This window comes from Phalangium opilio, unplaced genomic scaffold (assembly GCF_054372755.1).
Source record: "Phalangium opilio isolate 3A_F unplaced genomic scaffold, DU_Popi_V2 ptg000209l_1, whole genome shotgun sequence".
Taxonomy (NCBI): domain Eukaryota; kingdom Metazoa; phylum Arthropoda; class Arachnida; order Opiliones; family Phalangiidae; genus Phalangium; species Phalangium opilio.
Window position 1 is genome coordinate 17863214 of NW_028324217.1, and position 25364 is coordinate 17888577.

The window sequence follows — 25364 nt, forward strand, 5'->3', positions numbered from 1 at the left end:
TATTTCGACGGATTTTACGATATTTCCATTGATGTCGTTGGATTTTGAGATTTGTTACGTGATATCCTCGGATTTTGAGAATTTCCCCTTGATTTCGTCGGATTTTGTGATTTCTTTGGATTTTGGATTTCGTGAATTTTGTAATGGATTTCACGATTTCTTTACCGATTTTGTGATTTCGCTTCTGATTTCGTGATTTTTATGTTGATTTCGTGATTTCTTAGTAGATTTTGTGTTTTTTTCCTGATTTTTTGATTTCTTTAATGATTTTGTGATTTCGTTGCTGATTTTTTATTTGATTTCAAAATCAGCATTGATTTCGGATTTCTTAAGTTGGATTTCACGGGTAGCGTACGGGAATTAATGAATGACCGACCCCTCGGGGTACAGACTTACATTTGACGCCTCAACAGCGACTTGCGAAGTTGCGAGGCAAGCTTTTCTTGCCCTACTCGCGTATTTTCACTTTAACGACGAGCTATGTCACTTGAAAGAAATCTGACTTGAAATTTAGATTTAGAATTGTTTATTAACAATTTATTTTTTTAAACTTTTTAAAAAAAGTTTGATTTTCAATTGTTAAATGAGTGTCAATAATGAAATACCTGCGGAAATATTTATTGTCTGACATTTTGATATTTATGTTATTCTACAAAAAAAATTCCATTTGCCATGCCCCCTCACAGAAAAATACTGCCCCCTCTGCGTAACGTTTCTGGCTACGGGCCTGACTTCACCTCAGGCCTCAATTATTTACTCTTTGTTTCACTAAGCCTATTACGGATGATATTTGATATACCCGCCGGAGTCTAGGTCTTAATTTTCTTCATGAAATCACTAAACCAAGGATTATTCTATAAACAGTTGTAGTATAGCTTAAGTAATATATAAACAGCCATTTCAAATAACAATATTAAAAAAAATCTTTGGAATATCAAAATGAAACAGAGCTTTAAAGCTACAAAAGTACTAAATGTATCATAATTACGAAAAATACTTCCACATATTCACTTTATATTATAGAAGAAGGGAATATTAAGGTTCTGTATGATTTCTTAACACATCAACACAAGGCAAACTGCTAACGCGACGCACTAGTGTAACAATGGACGGACACACACAGACAACAAGTTGGGAAAACCAAAATATTACCTCTCCGAGAAGACGACTACTTACAAACTTATTTACCCAGATATGGAAATGTTTCTTAAGTTAAAATCTATGAAATATTAAAGCAGTATACAAAGCACAGCAAATATACTGTAAATCAGACGACATTTTACATCCAATAATGATATACTTGTACACATTAAAATCATCCGATGGGGGAAAAACGGGAAATGAAGAGATAAAACTTTGGAGGGATATTACCTTTACGTGTTTGTAAAGGCCCAATTTTCTACTCCTCAACTGTATGCCCTCTATGTTCAAAGCCATATTCACAACAGGGTTGCATTGTAAACACTATCCTTTCGTTTCATCTCAACGATTTTCGTAGTTTGTCAACATGACTGTTAACGTTACATAACACCAAAGCTTATTTGTGGCTACACACACTGAAAGTAAATGCGTACCATAAAAAGCATGAAAACACGAAGCTATTATCCGATTACGATCAGACCTTTCACTGGTCTGGGCTGCGTTCAGCAGAGCTCACCAAAAAAGACAGCGGATTTTGGAAATGTTTACCGGTGAGGTCTGTCGTCATAGCTTTTCTCCGGTCATCGGCGTTTTATAAATGACGCTAGCGCATTAAAGCGTGCAAGGTACCAAGGCTTAACAAAAATTGTATGATAACATATTTATAGAGATAGATAACAACTTTTATAATTAAAATTAGAAACTAACATATCTTTTAAAATTCTCGCGTGATCAACTGGTTTCACGCCAATTAAATAGCTATAGTCCCAAAGTGCTATTTGTATTAATTCCTCCATGGTTTTTTCGCCAAGCTGAGAACTATGCGTTTTACGTCACGTTATCCAAAGAGCCGACTATTTTCTTTGAAGACCGCGCTAGCTCAGCGCTTAGCACCGTGACGTCAAAATTCAAAAACAAAATCCCGTTATGTAGGACACTGCTAATAGCGCTGGGCTCTGCTGAACGCGGCCCAGATTTCCACCATGATTTTATAATCTAAGCCTAATTATTTAAAAGTGTATTTAACTTTCGGCTCACTCTGAACCGTTAATGTCTCTGCTTTACAGAAACGAAAACCAAACCCAAGCGTTTACTATTTGGTTCACTAGGCCTATTGACAAATAAAATTTCATTTGACCAACATAGTAGCGTTGTGCTTGTATTCACTTTAGAAAGGATTATGCTATAAACACATGTAGTATAGCTTAAGTATTATATAAACATTCATTTTAGATAATAATATTAAAAAAAATCTTTGGAATATCAAAATGAAATAGAGCTTTAAAGCTACAAAAGTACTAAATACATCATAATTACGAAAAATATTTCCACATATTCACTTTATATTAAGGATAAAGGGAATATTATGGTTCTGTAGGATTCATTTACACATCAAAACAAAACGAACTTCTAGCGCAGCGCACTACTGTAACAACGGACGGACACACACAGACAAAAACATAGACTGCTTTTTAACTCTTTCCGTATTAATTTTGAATTGAGAAACAAGATTATCTTAAATATTAAAATAAATATAATTAATATTTAATATTTTCTTCGTTAGTTATTCGCCTTATTGAACGTTACATCGTTTTAAAAAAGAACAATTAAACATTCTTGAGAGACTTGACTAATATTGGCGTTTGAAATGAAGCATACGCCGGTTGCTTCGCCTTAATCAAATAGGTAGTATATAAGGGTGTCGAACTACAGTTAAAAGCAAGAACAACCGCAATTGCGAAAACCTATCGTGGACAACCCACCCTAGGGAGGCTAGACGTTTCTCGTAACCCTAGCTGATCGCCGCGAATGTCTTAAACCCAACGATGACGATGGAGTAGAAGCCAGGTGTGCAGACTGGTGTCCATGTGTGATGGACAAAAACAAAGACCAGAAAATGGTGGTGTAGAAGCCAGGTGTGCAGACTGGTGTCCATGTGGGATGGACAAAAACAAAGACCAGAAGAAGGTGGTGTAGAAGCCAGGTGTGCAGACTGGTGTCCATGTGGGATGGACAATGACCTGAAGATGGTGGTGTTAGAAGCCAGTAAGTACAGACTGGTGTCCATGTGGGATGGACAAAAACAAAGACCAGAAGATGGTGGTGGTTAGAAGCCAGTATGTACAGACTGGTGTCCATGTGGGATGGACGAAGGCCTTAAGATGGTGGTGATTAGAAGCCAGTAAGTATAGACTGGTGTCCGTGTGGGATGGACAAAGACCAGAAGATGGTGGTGTGAGAACTCAAGTAGAGTAGCCATTTCCGTGACTGTGAAAGCAGTTCGGAAATGGCGAACACGTTTGCTCCGATTTGGAAACTGCGAACGCGGTCACGTGGGTGTAACAACAGACACACACACAGACACACAGACACACAGACAGACAGACAGACAGACACACAGACACACACGATCGTTACAGAACCTCTCCGTGACATACGTCACTCGGAGAGGTAAAAACATAGACTGCTTTTTAACTCTTTCCGTATTAATTTTGAGTTGAGAAACAAGATTATCTTAAATATTAAAATAAATATAATTAATATTAAATATTTTCTTCGTTAGTTGTTCGCCTTATTGAGCGTTACATCGTTTTGATAAAGAACAATTAAACATTCTTGAGAGACTTGACTAATATTGGCGTTTTAAATGAAGCATACGCCGGTTGCTTCGCCTTACTTAATTAGGTAGTATATAAGGGTGTCGAACTACAGTTAAAAGCAAGAACAACCGCAATTGCGAAAACCTTTGGTGGACAACCCACCCTAGGGAGGCTAGACGTTTCTCGTAACCCTAGCTGATCGCCGCGAATGTCTTAAACTGAACGATGACGATGGAGTTAGAAGCCAATGAGACAGATTGTTGTCTATGTGGAATAGACGGAAGACCAGTAGATGGTGGTGTTTAGAAGCCAGTATGTACAGACTGGTGTCCAAGTGGAATGGACGAAGACCAGAAGATGATGGTGATTAGAAGCCAGTGTGTACAGACTGGTGTCCATGTGGGATGGACGAAGACCAAGAGATGGTGGTGATTAGAAGCCAGCAAGTACTGGTGTCCGTGTGGGATGGACAAAGACCAGAAGATGGTGGTGTGAGAACTCAAGTAGAGGAGCCATTTCCGTGACTGTGAAATCAGTTCGGAAATGGCGAACACGTTTGCTCCGATTTGGAAACTGCGAACGCGGTCACGTGGGTGTAACAACAGACACACACACAGACAGACACACACACAGACAGACACAAACGATCGTTACAGAACCTCTCCGTGAAATACGTCACTCGGAGAGGTAAAAACATTTTGTAGTACAACACATTTAGTAAATGTTCTTTCCAAGTTTGCTGAGTATCTTTAACTATAATCCATTTTATTATTCCTAGCAGAAGTGAATCATGATCCACTTATGTTCCTAGTGATTACTACGTTGATGTCGGATTAAATGGCTCTTCCGTGCGCTGCCATAATCACAATGATCACATTTGACTTTCACCACTGTGAATGAGTTGATGTCTTTTCAAAGCATTCTTCCACGTACTTGCATAGTCACACAGATCACATTTGAAGGGTTTTTCACCTCTGTGAATGCGTTGATGTCTGAACAAATCACTATTCCGTGTGTAAGAATAATCACACTGATCGCATTGAAAGGGTTTTTCACCAGTGTGAATGCATTGATGTCTGGTCAAATCATCCTTCCGCGCACCTGCATAGTCACACTGATCACATTTGAAGGGTTTGTCACCACTGTGAATGCGTTGATGTCTGATCAAACCATTCTTCGTCGTACTTGCATAGTCACACTGATCACATTTGAAGGGTTTGTCACCACTGTGAATGAGTTGATGTGTGATCAAATTAATCTTCTGCGTGAAGGCATAATCACACTGGTCACATTTGAAGGGTCTTTCGCCGCTGTGAATGCGTTTGTGTTTGATCAAATTACTCTTGTTCTTGCTACCATAGTCACACTGTTCACACTTGAAGGGTGTTTCACCACTGTGAATGCGTTGATGTCTGATCAAATCATCCTTTCGCGTACTAGCATAGTCACACTGATCACATTTGAAGCGTTTTTCTTTGGTATCCTTTCGAATGTCAAGTTCGAGCTCCCTTTCATTTTCAGGTGAACATTTGTATCGAGTTGAACATTTTTTCTTAGATTTTCCTACAGAAAGGAAATAAATTAAAACTTCATACGATATCAAACAACTCGCATCACAAACATTTCTATTTTCAAAGGCAATTGATATAACAGGTTATGCTTAGGCTTAAAAAAAAACAAAGGCAAACAAAACAAGTTCAGAAACAATAATCGATGTCCGAGTCGAAACAGAGGTTTCCAAAGGTTTGACCTTACGCGTTGGGATAACATGGGAACGTGGAAGATTTTTTTAATTCCTGGTATCAGTGATATCAACCCCGCAGCTTGGTCGAATTTGGAAATTAACTAATCGGGACTGCGTGTGTCATAAAAAACTAACAAACAACTTTCTCAAATATATATATATATATATATATATCCCACGTTAGAAATTTGGGTAGAACTGAATGCAAACTTTCGCATGATCAACGTACAATAAAATACACGTGACAATATGAACAGCCATATTCTGCCATTAAACCTCTGTAGGTACATGTTAACACCTAAAAAGTAGTGAAAAAACACAAGTATGAAGTCAAGGATAAAGTTATGTGCGGACACTGGGACAAACGACGATCTTCCTCATAGAGCCTAACATAGCGGGTGGGTAAAAAGGAGAGGGTGTCGGACAGCCCCTTTAAGCTTAGCGACAATTTTGCAGTCTCTCTTGTTTCTGCTGAAACCAACTAGCACCAGAAGAGATGACAAAGATGAAATTATTAAAGAAGCAAATTAAGATTCAATGCAATAACATATAAATCAATCATTATGGTAAAATTTTTATTCTTTAATAGCGAAGATGATATTCCATTTTTAATATAAAATATTGTTAATAATAGTCAAATATTCAATATTGTTCGTGAAGTATTTATAAATAACTAAACACGTTGCGCAATTAACACACTTTGAAATGGTTCTTTCCAAGTTTTAAATTGCTGAGTATGCTTAACTACAATCCATTTTATTAGTCCAAGTGATTACTCTTCTGCGTGAATCCATAGTCGCACTGATCACATTTGAAGGGTTTTTCACCGCTATGAATGCGTTGATGTTTGATCAAATCATTCTTATACGTGCTGCCATAGTCACACTGATCACAGTTGAAGGGTTTTTCACCACTGTGAATGCGTTGATGTCTGATATAAAATCAGTCTTCCGCGTAATTGCATAGCCACACTGATCACATTTGAAGGGTTTTTCACCGCTATGGCTTCGTTGATGAGTGATCAAATTACTCTTCCGCGTGCCTTTATAATCACACTGATCGCGATTGAAGAATTTTTCACCACTGTGAATGCGTTGGTGTCTGTTCAAATCCTTCTTCCACGCACTTGCATAGTCACACTGATCACATTTGAAGGGTTTTTCACCACTGTGAATGCGCTGATGTTCGATCAAATGAGACTTCCACGTACTAGCATAGCCACACTGATCATATTTGAAGGGTTTTTCACAGCTATGGCTTCGTTGATGAGTGATCAAATTACTCTTCCACGTGCATTTATAATCACACTGATCGCATTTGAAGAATTTTGCACCACTGTGAATGCGTTGATGTCTGATCAAATCACTGTTCCACGCACTTGCATAATTACACCGATCACATTCAGGGTTGCCACGGAATTTTCAGAACCAAATTCCCTGACTTTTCCAGGTTTTCCCTGACCTTTTCTGCGATTTTCCCTGACCTTTTTAGGCCGAAAGTGTAAATGTTTACAGCACGTTTTAAGTGGTGCTTATAATTAAATAACCTCGATCTACATTAAGTTTTCCAATGTATTTGTTGCACCAAAATGATTAAGAAACATTTTAACTATAAATAACAGTCTAAGAGACTTTTTTAAAGGCGTTTACTTTACAAAAACAATTCTAGACATTTTTAAGGATTACTCTAGAGTTTTCTGTGTTAAGAGAGGATGAGGAGAAACTTTCATTCCCAGAAATTTTACCCACTAAAATCAAATTCCCTGACTTTTCCCTGACTTTGCCGAAACTTTTAAAATTCCCTGACTTTTCCCTGACCTTTTCGGCCCATTTTTAAATTCCCTGACTTTTCCAGGTTTTCCAGGATTTCCAGGTACTGTGGCAACCCTGACATTTGAAGGGTTTTTCACCACTGTGAATGCGCTGATGTTCGATCAAATGAGACTTCCACGTACTAGCGTAGCCACACTGATCACATTTGAAGCGTTTTTCTTTGATATCCTTTCGAATGTCAAGCTCAATATCCCTTTTATTTTCGGGTGAATATTCGTATCGAGTTGAACATTTTTTCTTGGATTTTCCTACAGAAAGGAAATAACTTAAAACTTCATATGATATCAAACAAGTCGCGTCACAAACATTTCAATGTTCAAAGGCAATTGATATAACAGGTTATGCTTAGGCTTAAAAAGACACAAAGGCAAACAAAACAAGTTCAGAAACAATAATCGATGTCCGAGTCGAAATAGCGGTTTCCAAAGGTTTGACCTTACCAAATCTAATATATGCGTTGAGAACGTGGAACATTCAAACTTGATCCCACGTTAGACACTCAAGTAATAGAGAATGCAAACTTCCCCATAATAAACGTATAATAAAATATACGTGACAATATGAACAGCCATGTTCTGCCATTATACCTCTGTAGGTGCATGATAACACCTACTAAGAAGTGAAAAAACGCAACCATGAATTCAACGGTAAAGTTAAGCTTAGCGACAATTTTGCAGTCTCTCGTTTCTGTTGAAACCAACAAGAACAAGAAGTGATGACGAAGTTAAAGTAAATATGATTATTCAAGTATTATGGTAAAAATATCATTCTTTAATAGCGAAGATATAATTACTGATACACCATTTGTCATATTAAATATTGTTAATTATATTTTTTAAAAAAAGGTTACATTAAATATCGTCGTGAAGGTTTTATAAATAACTAACACAAACATCGTATTACTACCAGTTTTCCGTTAAAAGAAGTTAAGCTTGTTACATTCCACAATTTTTTAAAACCGTGTAGCCTTTCCGGTGACTATTCCGTCACGAATGGTTTTTTAGTTTTTTATAATTTTTCTATGATCGAAAACATTTTGTTAGTGAGCATCTACTACATTTGACAAGAACAGCAATGTGTGAAACGAAAATGAAAAAGCGTTGCGAAATTGACACATTTTGAAATGGTTCTTTCCAAGGTTTAAATTGCTGAGTATGCTTAACTTCAAACCATTTTATTAGTCCATGTGATTATAACGACGATGTCTGATCAAACTAATCTTCTGCGTGCTGCCATAATCACACTGATCACATATGAAGGGTTTTTCGCCGCTATGAATTCGTTGATGTATGATCAAATGAACCTTCTGCGTACCTTTATAGTCACGACGATCACATTTGAAGGTTTTTTTTACAATTGTGAATATGTTGATGTCTGGTCAAATTACACTTCCGCGCACTTGCGTAGTCACACTGATCACATTTGAAGGGTTTTTCACTACTGTGAATGCCTTGATGTCTGATCAATTTAATCTTCCATGCACTTGCATAGTCACACTGATCACATTTAAAGCATTTGTCAACACTGTGAATTCGTTGATGGATGATCAAATCAACCTTCCACGCACTTGCATAGTAACACCGATCACATTTGAAGGGTTTTTCACCACTGTGAATGCGCTGATGTTCGATCAAATGAGACTTCCACGTACTAGCATAGCCACACTGATCACATTTGAAGCGCTTTTCTTTGGTATCCTTTCGAATGTCAAGTTCAAGCTCCCTTTCATTTTCAGGTGAACATTTGTATCGAGTTGAACATTTTTTCTTGGATTTTCCTACAGAAAGGAAATAGATTAAAATCTCATATGATATCAAACAACTCGCGTCACAAACATTTCAATGTTTAAAGGCAATTGATATAACGCGGTTATGCTTAGGCTTAAAAAGACACAAAGGCAAACAAAACAAGTTCAGAAACAATAATCGATGTCCGAGTCGAAATAGCGGTTTCCAAAGACCCGACCTGACCTTACCAAATCTAATACATGCGTTGAGAACGTGGAAGATTCAAACTTGATCCCACGTTAGACACTTGCGTAATACAGAATGCAAACTTCCCCATAATAAACGTACAATAAAATATAAGTGACAATATGAACAGCCATATTCTGCCATTAAACCTCTGTAGGTGCATGATAACACCTACTAAGAAGTGAAAAAACACAATCATGAATTCAACGGTAAAGTTAAGCTTGGCGACAATTTTGCAGTCTCTCTCGTTTCTGCTGAAACCAACTAGCACAAGAAGTGATGACGAAGATAAAGTAAGGAAAGAAGCAAATTATGATTTATCAATTATTATGGTAAAAATATCATTCTTTAATAGCGAAGTTATAAGCTTTCCCCCTGATTCGATTAATCAAACTTATAGAACCGTCTGAGTCTCTATTTAAAGACAACGCACAGTCTGCTTTATGCCTTAGTGTGAATTTTAATTTCGATCCAGCCCGAGCCGTTAAATCTTTGCAGACAATTGTAATTAAACATTAATGTGCATTGCACATTACACAGGGAGCCCACTCTTAAATTTAAATTCCTTATAGGAAAAATAGGAATTTTTTTTCCGGAATTATAGGATTTTATAGGAGAAAAAAATGTGTTTTTATAGGAAAACATAGGACGAAAAATGCTCATATATAATACAACTTTGGGGCTTAAACTACGTAGAAAAAATCTCAAAAAATAAAAAATAACAAATTGGATTTTACTTTGAAAACTCAGAAGAACTTAATTAAAATATAATATAATATATAAAAAATCCTAATTTCGGTGTCTATTCAAATGTGATCTCGATAAAAAACAGCTAAATTTTGATAAATTTGATGCTAAACTATACGAAAACTTGGACTAAGTCAAAAATATAGGATATTATAGGACCTTTCATGAAATTATAGGATAATATAGGACTGCTTCAAAAATATAGGAATTTATAGGAATTATAGGACCCGTAGGCTCCCTGCATGTTATCTAAAGAAACTTTGTTAAACAGCCCGATATGTACCTATCCTATGAATGTGTTTATGTGCAATCAAGCTACTCTTCCGAGTGCTTCCAAAGTCACACTGATCACATTTGAAGGGTTTTTCACCACTGTGAACTCGTTGATATATTATTAAACTACTCTTATGCGTGCTGGCATAATTACACTGATCACATTTGAATGGTTTTTCACCACGGTGAATGCGTTGATGGACGTTCAAATGACAGCTCTGTGAGCTGGCATATTCACATTGATCACATTTGAAGGGTTTTTCACCGCTATGAATGCATTGATGTGCGATTGAAGTACACTTACGGGCAGTAGCATAGTCACACTGATCACATTTGAAGGGTTTTTCACCACTGTGAATGCGCTGATGGACGTTCAAATCGTTACCAATTTCCAATTTATTCTGGCACCCCCTCTCTATTGCCAAAGTATTTTGGGTCGAAATAAGCACCAGTGATGATAAGATAAGAGTGAAGATCCTTGGGAAAGGGATCATTTTAAGGGTTTGTTTCATTATTCAAGTGCTACAGTTCAAATTATGGAGAATCTTAAAAATAACATAAAAAGTGTGAACGTTTCGTCCTATACATATAAATATGTTACAACCACAACGACTGAAAATTAGCATAGATTAGCGGCTTTTTGCCCAAGATTAGTTTTCATCTAACTTTAAAGCGGAATTTTTCGGCCTGATTTTCCGGCAGGGAGTCTGTGTCTCCCACATTCGCGATTTTTGGAAGATGAAAGCCAAACAAGGTCGATCTCAGAGCAGTTAAATAATGTTCACATCTGATCAAAGAACCATTCTCGGAGCTAGTATAGTCACACTGATCAAGTTTGAAGCGTTTTTCTTCAGTACCATTTGTAATGTGACGTTCAAGATCAATTTTATATTCAGGAGAATATTTGCAAAGAGTTGAACGCTGCTTCTCGGATTTTCCCTTCAAAAAGCAAACAAACTGAAACTTCCTTACAATTTGAATCAAACACATTACTATGTTCAATAGCACTTGATAAAACCGGTCATGCCGAGTACTAAAATTACACCAAGTTAAAGAAAACGCAAGTTCGGAAAACAAAATTAATACCGCACCGAATCGATATGACTATCTCCGAAGATTTTACTTATCAGAAAGTGGAAACTAATGGTTGTTAATTATTAAGAAAATATTTAAGGTTTTAGTCTATTGCAATATAAATATGCTGATAAAATAAATTGGAAGAAAAATGATATGGCTGCCGTTATTGAAAGGCGTTATAATGTCCTCTCCTCTTTTTTGGTTCAAGGTGATCAAGTTAAAATGCAAGTAACTGCAATTCGTTAACACGTAACACCAAATTAAGCACTTTGACTGGCGTTACCCTTTTGAGCAGAATATGATGGTGGAGAAAGTGGAAAATTTTCAATAAGTCGGATATCATTATAATTTGAGGATATGATGGCCGAGGAAGGTAGACACTCAGTGTAAGCGGTGTATGTGACAAAATCGCGATTTACTTATTGCAACGATTGAGTCAGAAGAAAAGAAATCGTCTTGTATAGTTTGCAACGACTATAACATTATTTTGCCGAAAGGCCCCCCCCAAATCTCAAGGATGTTTACCTTAAAGCGGGTACAGTGGTTCCCCTACAAGGTGACTTTCCTTACGAACTCCAGTTTTGGCTTGGCGAAGGCAGGAGGTATATGTGGGCGGTATTTTACATTAAGTCATTTTCAATATATTACAAATGGTATCCATTACATTTTCAATAATAGATAGTTTCATATTTCCTTATTAGAGTTTGCAAGGTCTCTCCCCGCTTGTTAAAAGGGGTTTTCCTCCGCGGTCTAACCCAGTTTCTCCTTTCCATTAAAACTTGCAGAGGTTAACGGTAATAGTTAGTATAGGGCGCTGTAGGTTAGCTGTGGCATAGGGGCTAGCCACCAGACTTGTAAATAGTGATAATTTCACAGGGCTCCCGACCCCCCCCCAAAGCAGGATTTTCTTGGGTACCCGGGGCTCCCTAGACCCTAGTGGACGAAGGTAAATAAACGTAGTAGCCCGAAAGAGGAGAACCAATAACGTCAACTGTGCGCGAATAAGGTGCGCGTTAAGAGCCGCCGCGTCTCACAAATTTTCCCCTCTTCTCAATACGGATGGATCACGGCTGCCTATGCGATTATCTCTCCCTATTTCCCTCCTCTTTGGTTATGGGAGAGAGCTCTCATCGACCCGAATTTTTCAGGGCACCCGGGAGGTACCCGAACCCCACTAAAAATATTTTTTCAGGGTGTCCTGTGAATTTTCTTGGGTGTCACAGGCTCCCTGGTACAGTACCCCCTATTTTCAAGTCTGCTAGCCACCACCCCTCTATGCATTGTAAAGAGACCCACCTGTAAACAAGCCACAGGCTTATGTGGAAATCCCTTCATAGACAAAGCTAAGATTATTATTATTATCAGTAAGACCAAAAGAGGTAAGGCTTCACACACAAAGTATGAATCTTGGGCCTAGGTGAGTTACACGATATATTTGAAACGCAAGACACTGGACATTGTCCAATAAAATTTTAAAATGTCCCATAATTTTTCTAAAAACTAAGAGGGTCACTGGACATTTTGACCAATAAATTTTCCGAAGTTTTGATACATTGACTATGAGTTGCGACACTATTTTTGCACACTCCAGTGGACAATGTCCAATAAATTTTTGGAGTCAAACAGGGGGTCACTGGACACATGTCCTATAAGAATTTTTTCTTATTTCCGGCCCTGCAGTCCTAGCACGCGAAGGACAATTATTCGGTGACGCGGTTCCTTCGACACTACCTCAAGAACCGATTAACCACTTGCATCAAAGAGAATATACCAAGAGGAGCAGAAACTTTGTAAAAAGGGACCGGCTCTGAATTTGGAGCAACTAGTAAATTTTCCAGTCAAATAGAGGGGCCACTGGACACGTGTCCTATAAGAATTTTTTCATATTTCCGGCCCTGTAGCCACCACCAAAAATGAGCAGTCGACATAATTTAACCGATAAAAGGCGTCGCTGCTTAGCCAATCAACACAAACCGGATCTAGTTACGACCAAAACTGTGGCCGGGCCTTTCAAAAGCCTTGTGAAAGGCTAGACTTTCTGCTCCTCTTGGTATATTCTCTTTGCTTGCATAGATTCGAGAACTGCTATAAAGACGGAGTATGGTCTCTAAAATATTCTTTAGGTGAAATTATTCACAGTTTCAAAGACCATTGGGAGTAAAGCACTAAGGTCTTATCAATCTGAGCAACGTTTGCTTGGGCTCCTTAAGACACCAAGGACGGCCGGGTACCTGCATTTTTAAAAGGGAGCTCAGGCTCAACCGCTGAATTTAGGCAATCAAGTTTTGAGCTTAATATTATTCGCAGGGACAATTTTCCGTTTAAATTTAAAGTTAAAAACGTATTAATTTAAATGAGACAAAATTTTTGGAAACTTAAGATTTAACATGCTAAACATTGAGGATGAGGTTGAAAAATCCCAGAGAAGACAGAAAGTAATCAGGGTTAGAAAGGACGGGGTTAAAAAACCTGTTAGGGGAACTACCACTAGAAAATTCCGAAACATCCTCTGTTTTTGGTGAGGTTTCTAAATTCTACTGTAAGTGGCTCAATTTTGAAGATTTTTGAGTCTTATGTTCCAGTCCCGAAAATCGTTGTTGACCCTAAGCGTAAAATGACTTACCAATTTCCGAACTGGCAAAAGTTGTATTACTTTCGGAACTACTTGACGAGCTACTTTCGGATGTATCAGAGCCGGACACTGAAGTATTATCTTCAACTTCAATCGGTACTTTTGGTAAATCGCTTGGCAAGCACAGTTTCATAGTTTCATTTTGTCTATTATCAGTTTTCTTTGAATCGGTCAAGGTGATTTTGGACTGGTCATCATCAAGATTCTCCTCAAGGGCTTCTTCCTGAGAATTGCTTTCCCTATTTGCGTCAAGCGACGACAATTCCCCGTGTTTTTCAAGGCACAATTTCTTGGATCGAGTTGCTATTCTCTCATTTCCTCTCTTGGTCGAAGAAATTCGTGATTTGGGATAAGAATCGTTAACGTTAAGATTGTTCTCGGGAGGCGAATCTGTCGTTGGGACAGGAGACATTTCGAACTGCGCTTCGCCTTCAAGGTTAAGTAAAGGAACACCGTCACGGCATTTGAGTTTAGGAATGCATAGTTTCATAATTCGCGTTGTAAAACGCGCATTTTTTGAGGTAGTTTTAGTTTGAGACGTGTTTCCTTTGCCAATCTCCGCATCACATTCAGGTGATTCTTCCTTAATGTCTTCTTCAGTCAGCGTGCCTTCGATATTGCAAGCACCTTCCGCTTTTACCAACGAACCTTGATGATCAAAACGAAAAAATAACCCTAATAGTTTTATCAAACTGGAACTACATCAGGTTGCGTGTCAGAATCACGATAATGTGACACCATACCTATCCCAAATTGCTCGAGGTTCGTGGCTTCCACTTTAAGCGGACTTTGGTAAATGTTGTTGGTAATCTCAGCTGGTATACTTTGCGAACTATCCAAATAAAAAATCGTCAAAACTGATATAGCAACAGCAATAAAAGATTAATACATTTTATCAGAAGGGGATAATAGAAAAAGGGTGACACTCTTTAGTTATATGTAACATGATTCTTCCCAGGCGAAGGACCCCTTTTTGAACATTTGCTTTCCTGCTCAACAAACTTCAGATGGGCATCGCAACGTGGGGTGAAGTCTATAACTGTTTGGTATTTGCTAAATCCTCAGCAATCAACTCTGCACAAACCGCGATTGTCTTGACGTGGGACAAAAATGACCACAAGCGCATGCGCTTTGGCAAATAGTTAAGCGCCAATAGAGTAATAATGAGGGAACTATTTAACGCGTGTGATTTGGTTTAATAGTAACCTTGCTCCAAATATAAAATGATGTTGGGAAGAATCATGTTACAATTACCCCACTTCTCCCTCGAAGCATTTGTAAGCAGACAGTCGAGCAGACGACGATTGTGACGTCATCTGCTCGACTGTGTGACGTGCCTCCTACTATAAATAGGAGAGAACGATTAGAGAAAGAGGCAGTTGCTACCGGGTATTAGCAGAGACCAGTTCGGGTTTTTTGTAATAATTAAGTGCTGGAAGAATATTTAATCGAGTTTGTGTTTTAATATTGATACCGCACTTGCGAATAAAAGGAAAGTTCTTACGATATAAAAAGGTAACTTTATTCAATTTATTAACGCACGATGTATGCTCTAGCCTTTTGGTCCGTTACATATGGTGGCCCATGGGGGGAATGTCACTAAGCCTAGATCGGGCCTAATCACCACGTGTTTATTACCTCGCCTTCTTTTGTTAACGACTTACCATGTATGGGCTATTTAACGCCACACTAAGCCTCGGCACCCGTGTTTTTGCGGCTATGGGACCTGACTTTGTAAAGGGATTATTATGGATCTTGCAGAGCGTATGTGATTTAACTACCCTTGCTGCATGCAGTGCACATTTAATGAGTTTTGGCCGAGTAGTTTTATCATTAGTCGTAATGCGGTACGCTACCACTTCCTTGCTTCACTTGTGGCCTGAGAGTGATATGTTGAGGTTCCTTGAATTCATTTGCGGAATTATCCCGGAACTATTATTGCTCATTTATCATGGCTTCCGCCGGTTATGTACTATCTTTATTCGCTATGTTTATAATGGTTTCATTCTCTACGTAGTAGAAACTCGCCGTCGTTGGGCTCTTGCCTCTGGCCTACCTCCGCAACCACATTATGGCGTTCCATTGGTCGCTGGTTCTACTTCAGGGCCGTCTGGGTCGTCTACCCCTTCTGGCCCGTCTACAACTGTGCCTAATTCTTCCGCTGCCCCGCTTGATGCTATCCTGGCTTCGTTACAGCAACTCCAACACTTGATCATTGCCCAATCGCAGTTAATACATCCAGCTGGCACGGCTACTCCCGCAAATCCATCAAACCGACCTAGTAGCACTCCAGCTGGCCCTACCTCTCGGCAGCACTTGGTGGGCTCGGTGGTTGACCCTTTACGGTGGTCCGGAATCTCAGGGATCGAGGGATCTCAGCCGGGATCTTCTGAACCACGTCATGTACATTGGCCGGACAATCACATGGAAACCTCAGCCGAGACTCCTGCTCTCGCACCGGATTCTATGAATTATACTTCAGCTGGTCAGCTCTCCTCGTCTGGTGGAATTATTCCTGATACCTTTGGTAGTTACATACCTTCAATTCCGGGTCCGTCAACCGCCAGTATCTATAAACTACATTTACCTGAATTTACTGGGGCCGACAATGATAATCCGAAGAAGTACTTAGAGGATCTCGAGACATACATAAAATTAAAGAGGATTCCGGTGGCTGATTTGGTATATTTACTATCAAAATCTCTCCAGGAACGAGCTTCAGTCTGGTTCGATGAGTTCCGAGCCACGAGTGGACCGTGTACAATCGTATGGGACCGTTTTGTCCAAGCGTTCAGGGATAAATTTATGTCTCCGGATCGCGAACGGACCCTGAAGACCATATTGCATCAGGAACGTCAACGGCCGGGGGAGAATCTTCTCGATTTTGAGACCCGATTACTTCGGATGAACCGATCCTTGAAAGAGCCTTATAAATCGGAGGACATGCTGCGCATTATTATGGGTAATATGCTGCCGAAATATCAATCGTCCATCTCTCCTGCCTGGTGCTCGTCTCTCGATATCTTTGAAAATGAGGCCCGGCGTATCATGGCCCGAGAGGCTTCTTGGCCCTCATCGCCCAGTAGACGGGTACGCTTCCAGTCCACACCACATGGAGGATCGGATTCCGTGGATGAGACTTCCGTGAATGACAATGGTTTACCCTCCTCTCGTCCCGGACGCTCCCGTAACGGACGGGGACGTCAACGAACGTGGGGGAATACTTCTGTTCCTGATCAGGCAGAGAATACTCTCCCACTTAATCCTCGATTCCAACGCACTCCCCCTCGAAGGACCTCACCGCGACGATCGGATGTCACACCTGCCTTACCGGAAAACTCTCAGGGGCTACCCGAGTCACAGGACCTCGGCAGCACCACATAGAATGTCCTGTCCTTTTGTCTACTGGAAAGGGGTATGGAATAATGCTAACTATTAACGAACTTTCTAACCTGGCGTTCATCGATTCCGGTTCTAATTGTTGTTTTATTAACGTTAACATGTTAAAACGTGTGGGTTTATATTCACACATGGTCCGCAGGAAAAATATATTTGCCTCCGGTTTTATTTCTGATTTACCCTTAGTTGGACGAATCCATTTAATGGGCCGTCTGGAGAACGGACTGCTATTACCACATTTGGCGTTTGAGGTGTCCGAGTATCTACCCTACCCTATTGTTTTGGGTAGTAACTTCCTCGTGGAGCATAAGGCGCTCCTGGACTGGGGGAATCTATCTTTGCACCTAGAAGGTGGTGTTGTTCCCTTGCATGTCATGGATGCTCCTCATCAACCTACGGATGTTTTGTCGGAATCAATTGCCACTCAGGTCCAGCACATGATTGGCCCCGGTCTTTCCCCTTCGAGACGGAAGGAGTTGGTGGATATGTTTGAACAGTACCCCGACGTCGTGACCGATCGTGTGGGTCGTACCACATGGATCAAGCATAAAATTAAGCTCGTTCCGGGGGCAAGGCCCGTAGCTACTCGACCTTACCGTGTTAGTCCGAAGACCAGGAAAATTATTGACGATCAGATTGAGGAAATGTTGCGATTGGACATCATTTGCCCGTCGAATAGCTCTTTTGCTAGTCCCGCTATCGTGGTACCGAAGAAGGATAGTTCGGAGGGACGTTTTTGTGTGGATAGCCGAGCTGTTAATCGTATCACCGTGACTGATCCATACCCTTTGCCACGAATAGATGAGATTCTCGACACATTTCGAGACCCTAAGTTCATTTCCAAGTTTGATCTTCGATCCGGGTTTTGGGAAATACCCATGGACCCTAACAGCTCTCAGTACACTGCCTTCATTACTCATCGGGGAAAATTCCAGTTTAAGGTAATGCCGTTTGGCCTTAAGAACGCTCCTTCTACCTTTCAGCGTCTTATGGACAAGGTCCTCAAACACGGGCGTCACTTGGGCATCGTCGCGTACCTAGACGACATTATTATCTCTTCGCCGACTTGGGACGAGCACATTACTGCCATTGATTACATGTTGTCCCGATTACGGAAGGCCGGACTCACTCTGAAGCTTTCAAAATGCCAGATTGCCTGTACTGAAGTCAGGGTCCTGGGTTATAAGGTATCAAAGGATGGTATCGCCATAGACGACGAAAAAGTCGTCGAAATTAGAAAGGTCCAACCCCCTCGGAATACGAAGGAATTATCAACGTTCCTGGGAATGGTTACATGGCACGCAAGGTTTATTCCCCATATTACTGATATAATAGCACCATTGCAGAAACTCCGTCGAAAGAATGTTCCCTGGGAGTGGGGGAACAGCCAGCAACGAGCATTCGAGGAGATCAAAGACAGCATTGCCACAGCCGTGTTGCTACAAGTCCCTGATCCAGAAGCTAAATTCATCCTCACTACGGACGCTAGTGAGCATGCTGTTGGGGCCGTGCTTTCGCAGCTTCAAGACGGAAAGGAAGTACCGCTGGCCTACTATAGTAAGGCATTTCAAGGGGCCGCCAAGAATTACAGTATTCCCGAAAAGGAATGCATGGCCGTGGTGGAAGCCATACGGAAATTCCGTCCCTACTTGGAGGGTCGACACTTTACAGTGGTAACTGATCACAGGGCTTTAACTTGGCTATTTACCCTCAAGGATCAGCGAAGCAAGCTATTAAGATGGGCTATTGAATTGCAAGAATATGACTTCGACATCATACATTGTCCCGGAAAATCTAACAGGGTCGCTGACGCACTTTCCAGACCCGTTAACTCCATTATTGAGGGCAACCCGGTTCCAATCAAGACCTTCTTATCAGTCTTCATTGCTTCCGATGGACATGAGGTGGATCCTGTAACAAAGGAGGAGATACACACCGCACAAACGGATGACCCTCGGTGGTCCCCAATAATCGCCCACCTAAAACAGGGTCACGGACATGCGCAGTATCATCTGAAAGATGTCCTTCTGTATCGCAATGGAACCCCTCATAAGCCGGCAAAGATTGTAATCCCGGAGTCCTTGCATCCTCGTGTCCTGGACCTTTACCACAACCATCCTACCGCTGGACATCGCGGTCGTTTGGCTACCGAGCGTCGAATTATGGCCCGATATTACTTCCCTGGGTTCCGGTCTATCATCCATAGGTATGTCCAACATTGTCTCATGTGTCAACAGTATAAGTCCCGTAACGCCCAACCTGCCGGGAAGATGATTTCCAACACCACCACGTATGGACCGAACCAGTTAGTTGGCATTGATATGATGGGTCCTCTTCCGACCACGCAGAGGCAGAATCGGTTCCTCGTCGTCATTGTTGACTACTTCACAAAATACGTCGAGTTAACAGCCGTACGCAATATCACGGCTATTACCGTTGGGAATGTTTTCATGAAATACGTCTCTCGTCATGGTTCGCCAGAGGCTATCTGTTCGGATAACGGAGCCCAGTTTACTTCTGCCTTATGGTCCTCTATGTGCAGTTTAATGAAGGTTAAAACGAAATTCACCACACCGTATCATCCCCAGACGAACCTCACCGAACGGGTCAATCGAGTGTTGGGTGAGATGATGAGTATGTATGTTGGGAACTGTCATAACCGTTGGGACTTAGGGTTGGAGTTGCATCAACTGGCCATTAATTCCGTCATTCACAGCACGACCGGACATTCTCCCTTTTCCCTCGAATACGGTCGAGATCCCCGACTCCCGTGGGATAGAGACGAGGAGGTTCGGGACTTTTCAGGCCTGCAAGCTGACGGGCCCGATATCACCTCTTATGAACGGGGGCCGTTATATGAACTCCAGCGGATTCGTCAGGAGGCTGAAGAATTTTCCCGACTTGCTCAAATCAAGCAAAAATTTTACTACGACAAACATTATCATGGATCCGAGATGGAAGTGGGCCAACTCGTATGGAAGAGAACCCATAAACTATCCCAAGCCGCCACCGGATTCACAGCAAAATTAGCACCCTCCTGGGAAGGCCCGTACCGCATTGTTGGTAAACATAGCCCGCTCACTTATGTCTTGCGGCACGAATTATCCGGCGCCCCTGCTGGTACCTGGCACGTAAATCAACTCAAATATTTCGTTACCCAGGATGATGATTCCCTGGATCCTTTGGCCATAGATGACGGCGACGATCCTGTTGTCGCTTCCGATATGGAGGATGGGGCAGCAACTACTACAGAGATTTTACCGATTTTAACTAATAACTTAAACCCTTGTTTTAATACCACCACTAGTAGTACTGCTGACTCCGAGTTATCGCTCTCCACTACGGAACATCGTGATCATACCTCCTCTGAAGAGGATGCTTCGCTCCTGGGGGATCCCGATGGCACCGATCCCGGTGACCTGGAAGAGGAAATTAGTCCCCTTCTCGTCCCCCTCAATTTAGGTTGGACAAGGGAAGTGGTCCGTCGAAAGGTGCCTTCTTCCTTGGGGCAAACCCACGACGTGTATTATTACACACCAGGGCCGAGAAGGATAAAACTTCGCTCCTGGCCCGATTATAAAAATATATCACATATTCACAGGGGATTTAACCGGGAGAATTTTAACTTCCGGCCCGAACCAACGCCTGGTGCATCTCCGACGCAGGAAATCTTTAGGGACGCTAATTAAAACCGAAGTCCCGTTTTAATTATATTTCTCTCTCAGGACATGGAACCGGACCCAGCTGGTGACCTTTTCGTCATTATCAGACGTAATGAGTGCCGCTCTGTCGGTATACGAACCAGTCCTCAACGCCTACGTCCTGTGAACCAGTCTCCTGATCCTTTTCCTTGCCCACGGTATTCGCGGGCTTACTCAGAGGCATATTCTCCTGGTTTTCGCCGTCGACATCCCCGACCTGCGTCGCCTGGATGTCCCCGATTTCTGTCGCCTAGACATCATCGAACTCCGTCGCCTAGACGTCATCGATCTCCGTCGCCTAGACGTCCTCGATCTCCGTCGCCTAGACGTCATCGATCTCCGTCACCTAGACGTCCCCGATTTCTATCGTCTCGACGCTCTCGATCTCCGCCGTCCTGCGAACATTGTGGTCTTCAAGACCATCGGCGCCCTCAGTGCCCTTATTATCCGTTGCCAAGGTCCGGCAGTCAGGAATGCCCTTACTGTTCTTTCGCGGGGCATAATGACCGGGCCTGTCCACGGTTTCGCCGATGTTACCGTTGCCGCCGACATGGACATCTCGCCAGTGCGTGCCCACACCCTCGGCGTGTTCTGAGACAAAATCCCCAACGTCGGCTATGGGGTCTGCCGACCTTGCCGCCAGAACGGCTGCCGGAACGATGTCGCCCCTTCTATTGAACTTATTGGACTTCGTCAATTTAATTCTTCCTAACCTTTGTTTATCTTTTGTTTACTTAAATAATTTTGTTGGCTTGTGTTATTTTGGAAACGATAATATTTGATTAGTGGACGGACTGGTCTCAGCGAATAGGGGGAATATGTAAGCAGACAGTCGAGCAGACGACGATTGTGACGTCATCTGCTCGACTGTGTGACGTGCCTCCTACTATAAATAGGAGAGAACGATTAGAGAAAGAGGCAGTTGCTACCGGGTATTAGCAGAGACCAGTTCGGGTTTTTTGTAATAATTAAGTGCTGGAAGAATATTTAATCGAGTTTGTGTTTTAATATTGATACCGCACTTGCGAATAAAAGGAAAGTTCTTACGATATAAAAAGGTAACTTTATTCAATTTATTAACGCACGATGTATGCTCTAGCCTTTTGGTCCGTTACACATTAAATACTTCTGATTTTATTCACGATTCTCAGGGCAAGGCTTAACGAATCAAGTTTTATGGACGACAATTAGTCAGTCAAATAAAAAATTATACTTGAACTTAAACTTAACCATAGCCGAGACTTGACTATGGTTTAGTTCAAACAAATGACACTAGATGCTCCCATAGTCGAGGGGTGGAGCTGACAGCCCCGCTGAGCTTAGCAAAGGCTAGTTTTAGCTCCGCCCTCGTTGACAAGTTCTCATTGGTTTTTTGCTTTATATACCTTTGTATTTGTTCTTCTGTTTGTTGATTTATCAGAACAGGATGAGATAATTCCTGTTCATTCAGTCCTGAATCATTTTCAACAGGTTCTGATTTCACGCGTTCAATGTCGGCTCTTTCGTGTATTCCACTTTCCTCCTATGTTATAAACAATTAACAATAATTGAACTAACACTTTTAACCTGATTCTCTTTCACATCGACAATGAAGATGAAGAATGTTACAAACCATCAGATCCTTGATTTCACTTTCCAACTCCTTAATGACCCCATTGAGCCGCTCAATTTCGCCCAGTTTCTTATTTATCGTAAACAAAATTGTCATTCTCACTTCTTTCATGTTTGATATTAAACCATTACACTGAAAAGGAAATAGACTGCATTACAAAATAGGACTTTCTTTTATGCAGAATGTCTTTTAAAGTGTCCAGAAAGAAAACAGAGAAACCAGTGACGTCAACAAAGGGGGGGGGGATCAGAAGGGGTTTTTTCGTCAAGGGCGCCACCAGAGGTTTGGGCATGGATTAACTATTGCTAGGGATATTTCGCTCCCCCAAAAAGATAAGGCATGCATGTTCCAAACGTCCCCTAGCAGCAACTACTATCCTTAACAGGAAGTTATGTAAGAAAATTGGACCAAATATCACGTGGTCCATGACGTCAAAATTGAAATACTGCCTAAATTGGGAAAAAACTATTTATTTTGCCGAGAGATGGCGCTATCTACATCCGTTTTGGTTCAATAAATAGGTGGAATGAAGAGGGGAATCAAGGAATGATTCAGAACATGTAGTTGGCGTTAGTTAATCCATGGTTTGGGGGCGCGGTAGCTTCGCTAGAACTATAAGGAAGGCTGCAGTTTGTGTGTGGGCATAGAGCTCCCACAAGGCTTTTGTGGTGCCCTTTAATAACGCTATAAATGGTCGAGGGATGTGTTTCCATCAGCCTATCACCATAGGCTTATGGTGTTTCTAATCAGCCACCAATGAATATTGGTTTACTTAAGGTTTTTCTATTGCGATTTATACTTTAAAGCAAATATCAGCTACTGTGGCGCCCGTAACACACTGATTAACCTTCTACACACCAATTTTATGTAGCCAAAGGCAGGAACCAATCAGAAATCGTCCTGAAGGGCGGAGCTAGACCTAGTCTTTGATAAGCTTATTGGGTCAGTCAACTCCACCCCTCGACTATGGGAGCATCTAGTGCCGTTTTTTATACTAAACCACAGTCACAGCCGAGACTCGCTTTAAAGGGATACTAGATTGGATGGCTCATGCTGTACTGGCCAAAACGCTACAGGCTTTAAAACTCACCTTGGCTTTTAGTTGCTTTATTTCATCATCTTTGCTTAAATGATCACAGTTACAATCATTCGCCTCCATTTCCTATAAACAAAGTCCAGTTTTTTGAAATTTAAAATTCCTGTGCAAACCACGGATAATTTCTCAAGTACCTCTTTAAGCGCCACACTTTGAAGATTTATTAAACTCATTTCCGAAATGTCTGACTCTAAAGACGTAACTTTTCAAACTAGAACTATTTTATCAAATACAAACAAAATCTTTTACGAAAATCATTCCCCCAATGTTGCCAAATAAATTGAGAGGGAAGACAGAAAGGCTATAAGTTATAGAATACTAAAATTTAATGCGAAAATTCAGAATTCCATCAGGTTGGGGCCAATTTCGGTTTAAATTGTGTAGCAGTCACGGTAGCAGACGACGGTATAAGGGCGGCACGCTGCCAGCATGCCAGTCCCTAATTTCCGCTAATTTCCCTTTTGAAATTTTAAATAAAGTGCTTCAGAGAGTGAATTATTCAATTCTAAATATGAACTTTTCAAGGCGAATGAGCGCTATCAAGGAACAATAAAAATTGCAGACCTTGATTCTGCAGAAACGGTTTTAACTGATGACCTCAAATACTTCTCCCATTTTCATTGCTCCATGGAAGCTCAATGAGTTAACTTGGAGGAGATAGTGGGCTGGAGTAAAATGTTGGTGGAACATGTGCGGCAATGAAAGTCTCCAGGAGTACCTTGCGGACGCCACTACCCTTCCATAGTTGATTATTAAGTTCTGCCGCGTAGCACCATTGTATTTGTATGAGAGTAGTTTCTATTTTTATGACATAATGGGCATCTTTGACGTTTTCGTACCGTATTACCCCATACCGAAACAGCGAGGATGCTCGGAGAACGTAGTTGCCATAGATGTGTTTATAGAGGCTACTATAGGTAAAGAGATGAAGTCTCCATCCCACTCTCTTCTCCAAGTAGGAAAGTCATAGCCCACTCGATCATACGCCCACGGACGATTCTATTGATTCGAGTAACCAGAAATTTCATTGACACATGTGTTGCAATACATTCTATTTTGCCATAGCAGGGATAGATTTAATTTTAGAAGTAGGAATGGAGAACAGAGTAATGTGGGCGCGCGTCAAAGCCCCGAAGAAGAGTCGGGTCATAGCGACAGAGGTAAAAAGGAATTACGTATTTTTCGACGCCCCCATCAGCAACGTCATCAAAACGTAGTTTAAGTGAACCAATAGAATAATTTAAAATTTTCGTTTCGTGTTGGAGGGAGGAGTCTATGCTGGGCTATGAGTCGGACTGAAGTAAATACTAACCGTTCTCCATTCCTACTTCTAAAATTGAATTTATCCCTGGCCATAGATTTTACTAAAAAGGTTTCGAATTGTTAAAGTTGATAAATAAAAATTAATTTGCAAAACAAAACTTTAAATTCAATAAATAGTTACACTGGTCTGATTTCTTGTGTGTTAAAGTAAAATCAAGATTATTATTATAGTACACCTAAAGTTTACTAATTCTGATTAAATACACTAGTCGAAC

General features: G+C 41.0%; 3 protein-coding genes across 3 annotated transcripts; 1 reads left to right on the plus strand and 2 right to left on the minus strand.

Annotated features, from left to right (window-relative positions):
• Positions 1 to 6307: 6307 nt before the first annotated feature.
• On the minus strand, positions 6308 to 7888 carry LOC149620989 (uncharacterized). The gene is made up of 5 exons (XM_089854665.1): positions 7869 to 7888; positions 7757 to 7761; positions 7394 to 7564; positions 6851 to 6861; positions 6308 to 6791 (listed from the first exon to the last, which is right to left on the minus strand). The coding sequence occupies exons 1-5, from the start codon at positions 7886 to 7888 to the stop codon at positions 6336 to 6338; spliced, it is 663 nt and encodes a 220-aa protein (XP_089710791.1). The 3' UTR covers positions 6308 to 6335.
• A 179-nt stretch (positions 7889 to 8067) lies between these two features.
• On the minus strand, positions 8068 to 24420 carry LOC149620990 (uncharacterized). Its single transcript, XM_089855447.1, has 7 exons — positions 23961 to 24420; positions 23821 to 23892; positions 22731 to 22862; positions 22504 to 22640; positions 14762 to 14850; positions 14010 to 14666; positions 8068 to 9093 (listed from the first exon to the last, which is right to left on the minus strand). The coding sequence occupies exons 1-7, from the start codon at positions 23997 to 23999 to the stop codon at positions 8648 to 8650; spliced, it is 1572 nt and encodes a 523-aa protein (XP_089711573.1). The 5' UTR covers positions 24000 to 24420; the 3' UTR covers positions 8068 to 8647.
• On the plus strand, positions 15299 to 22175 carry LOC149620991 (uncharacterized). Its single transcript, XM_089855448.1, has 2 exons — positions 15299 to 15533; positions 21143 to 22175. Exon 2 carries the CDS (start codon positions 21146 to 21148, stop codon positions 21794 to 21796), a length of 651 nt encoding a protein of 216 aa, XP_089711574.1. The 5' UTR covers positions 15299 to 15533; positions 21143 to 21145; the 3' UTR covers positions 21797 to 22175.
• Positions 24421 to 25364: the final 944 nt, after the last annotated feature.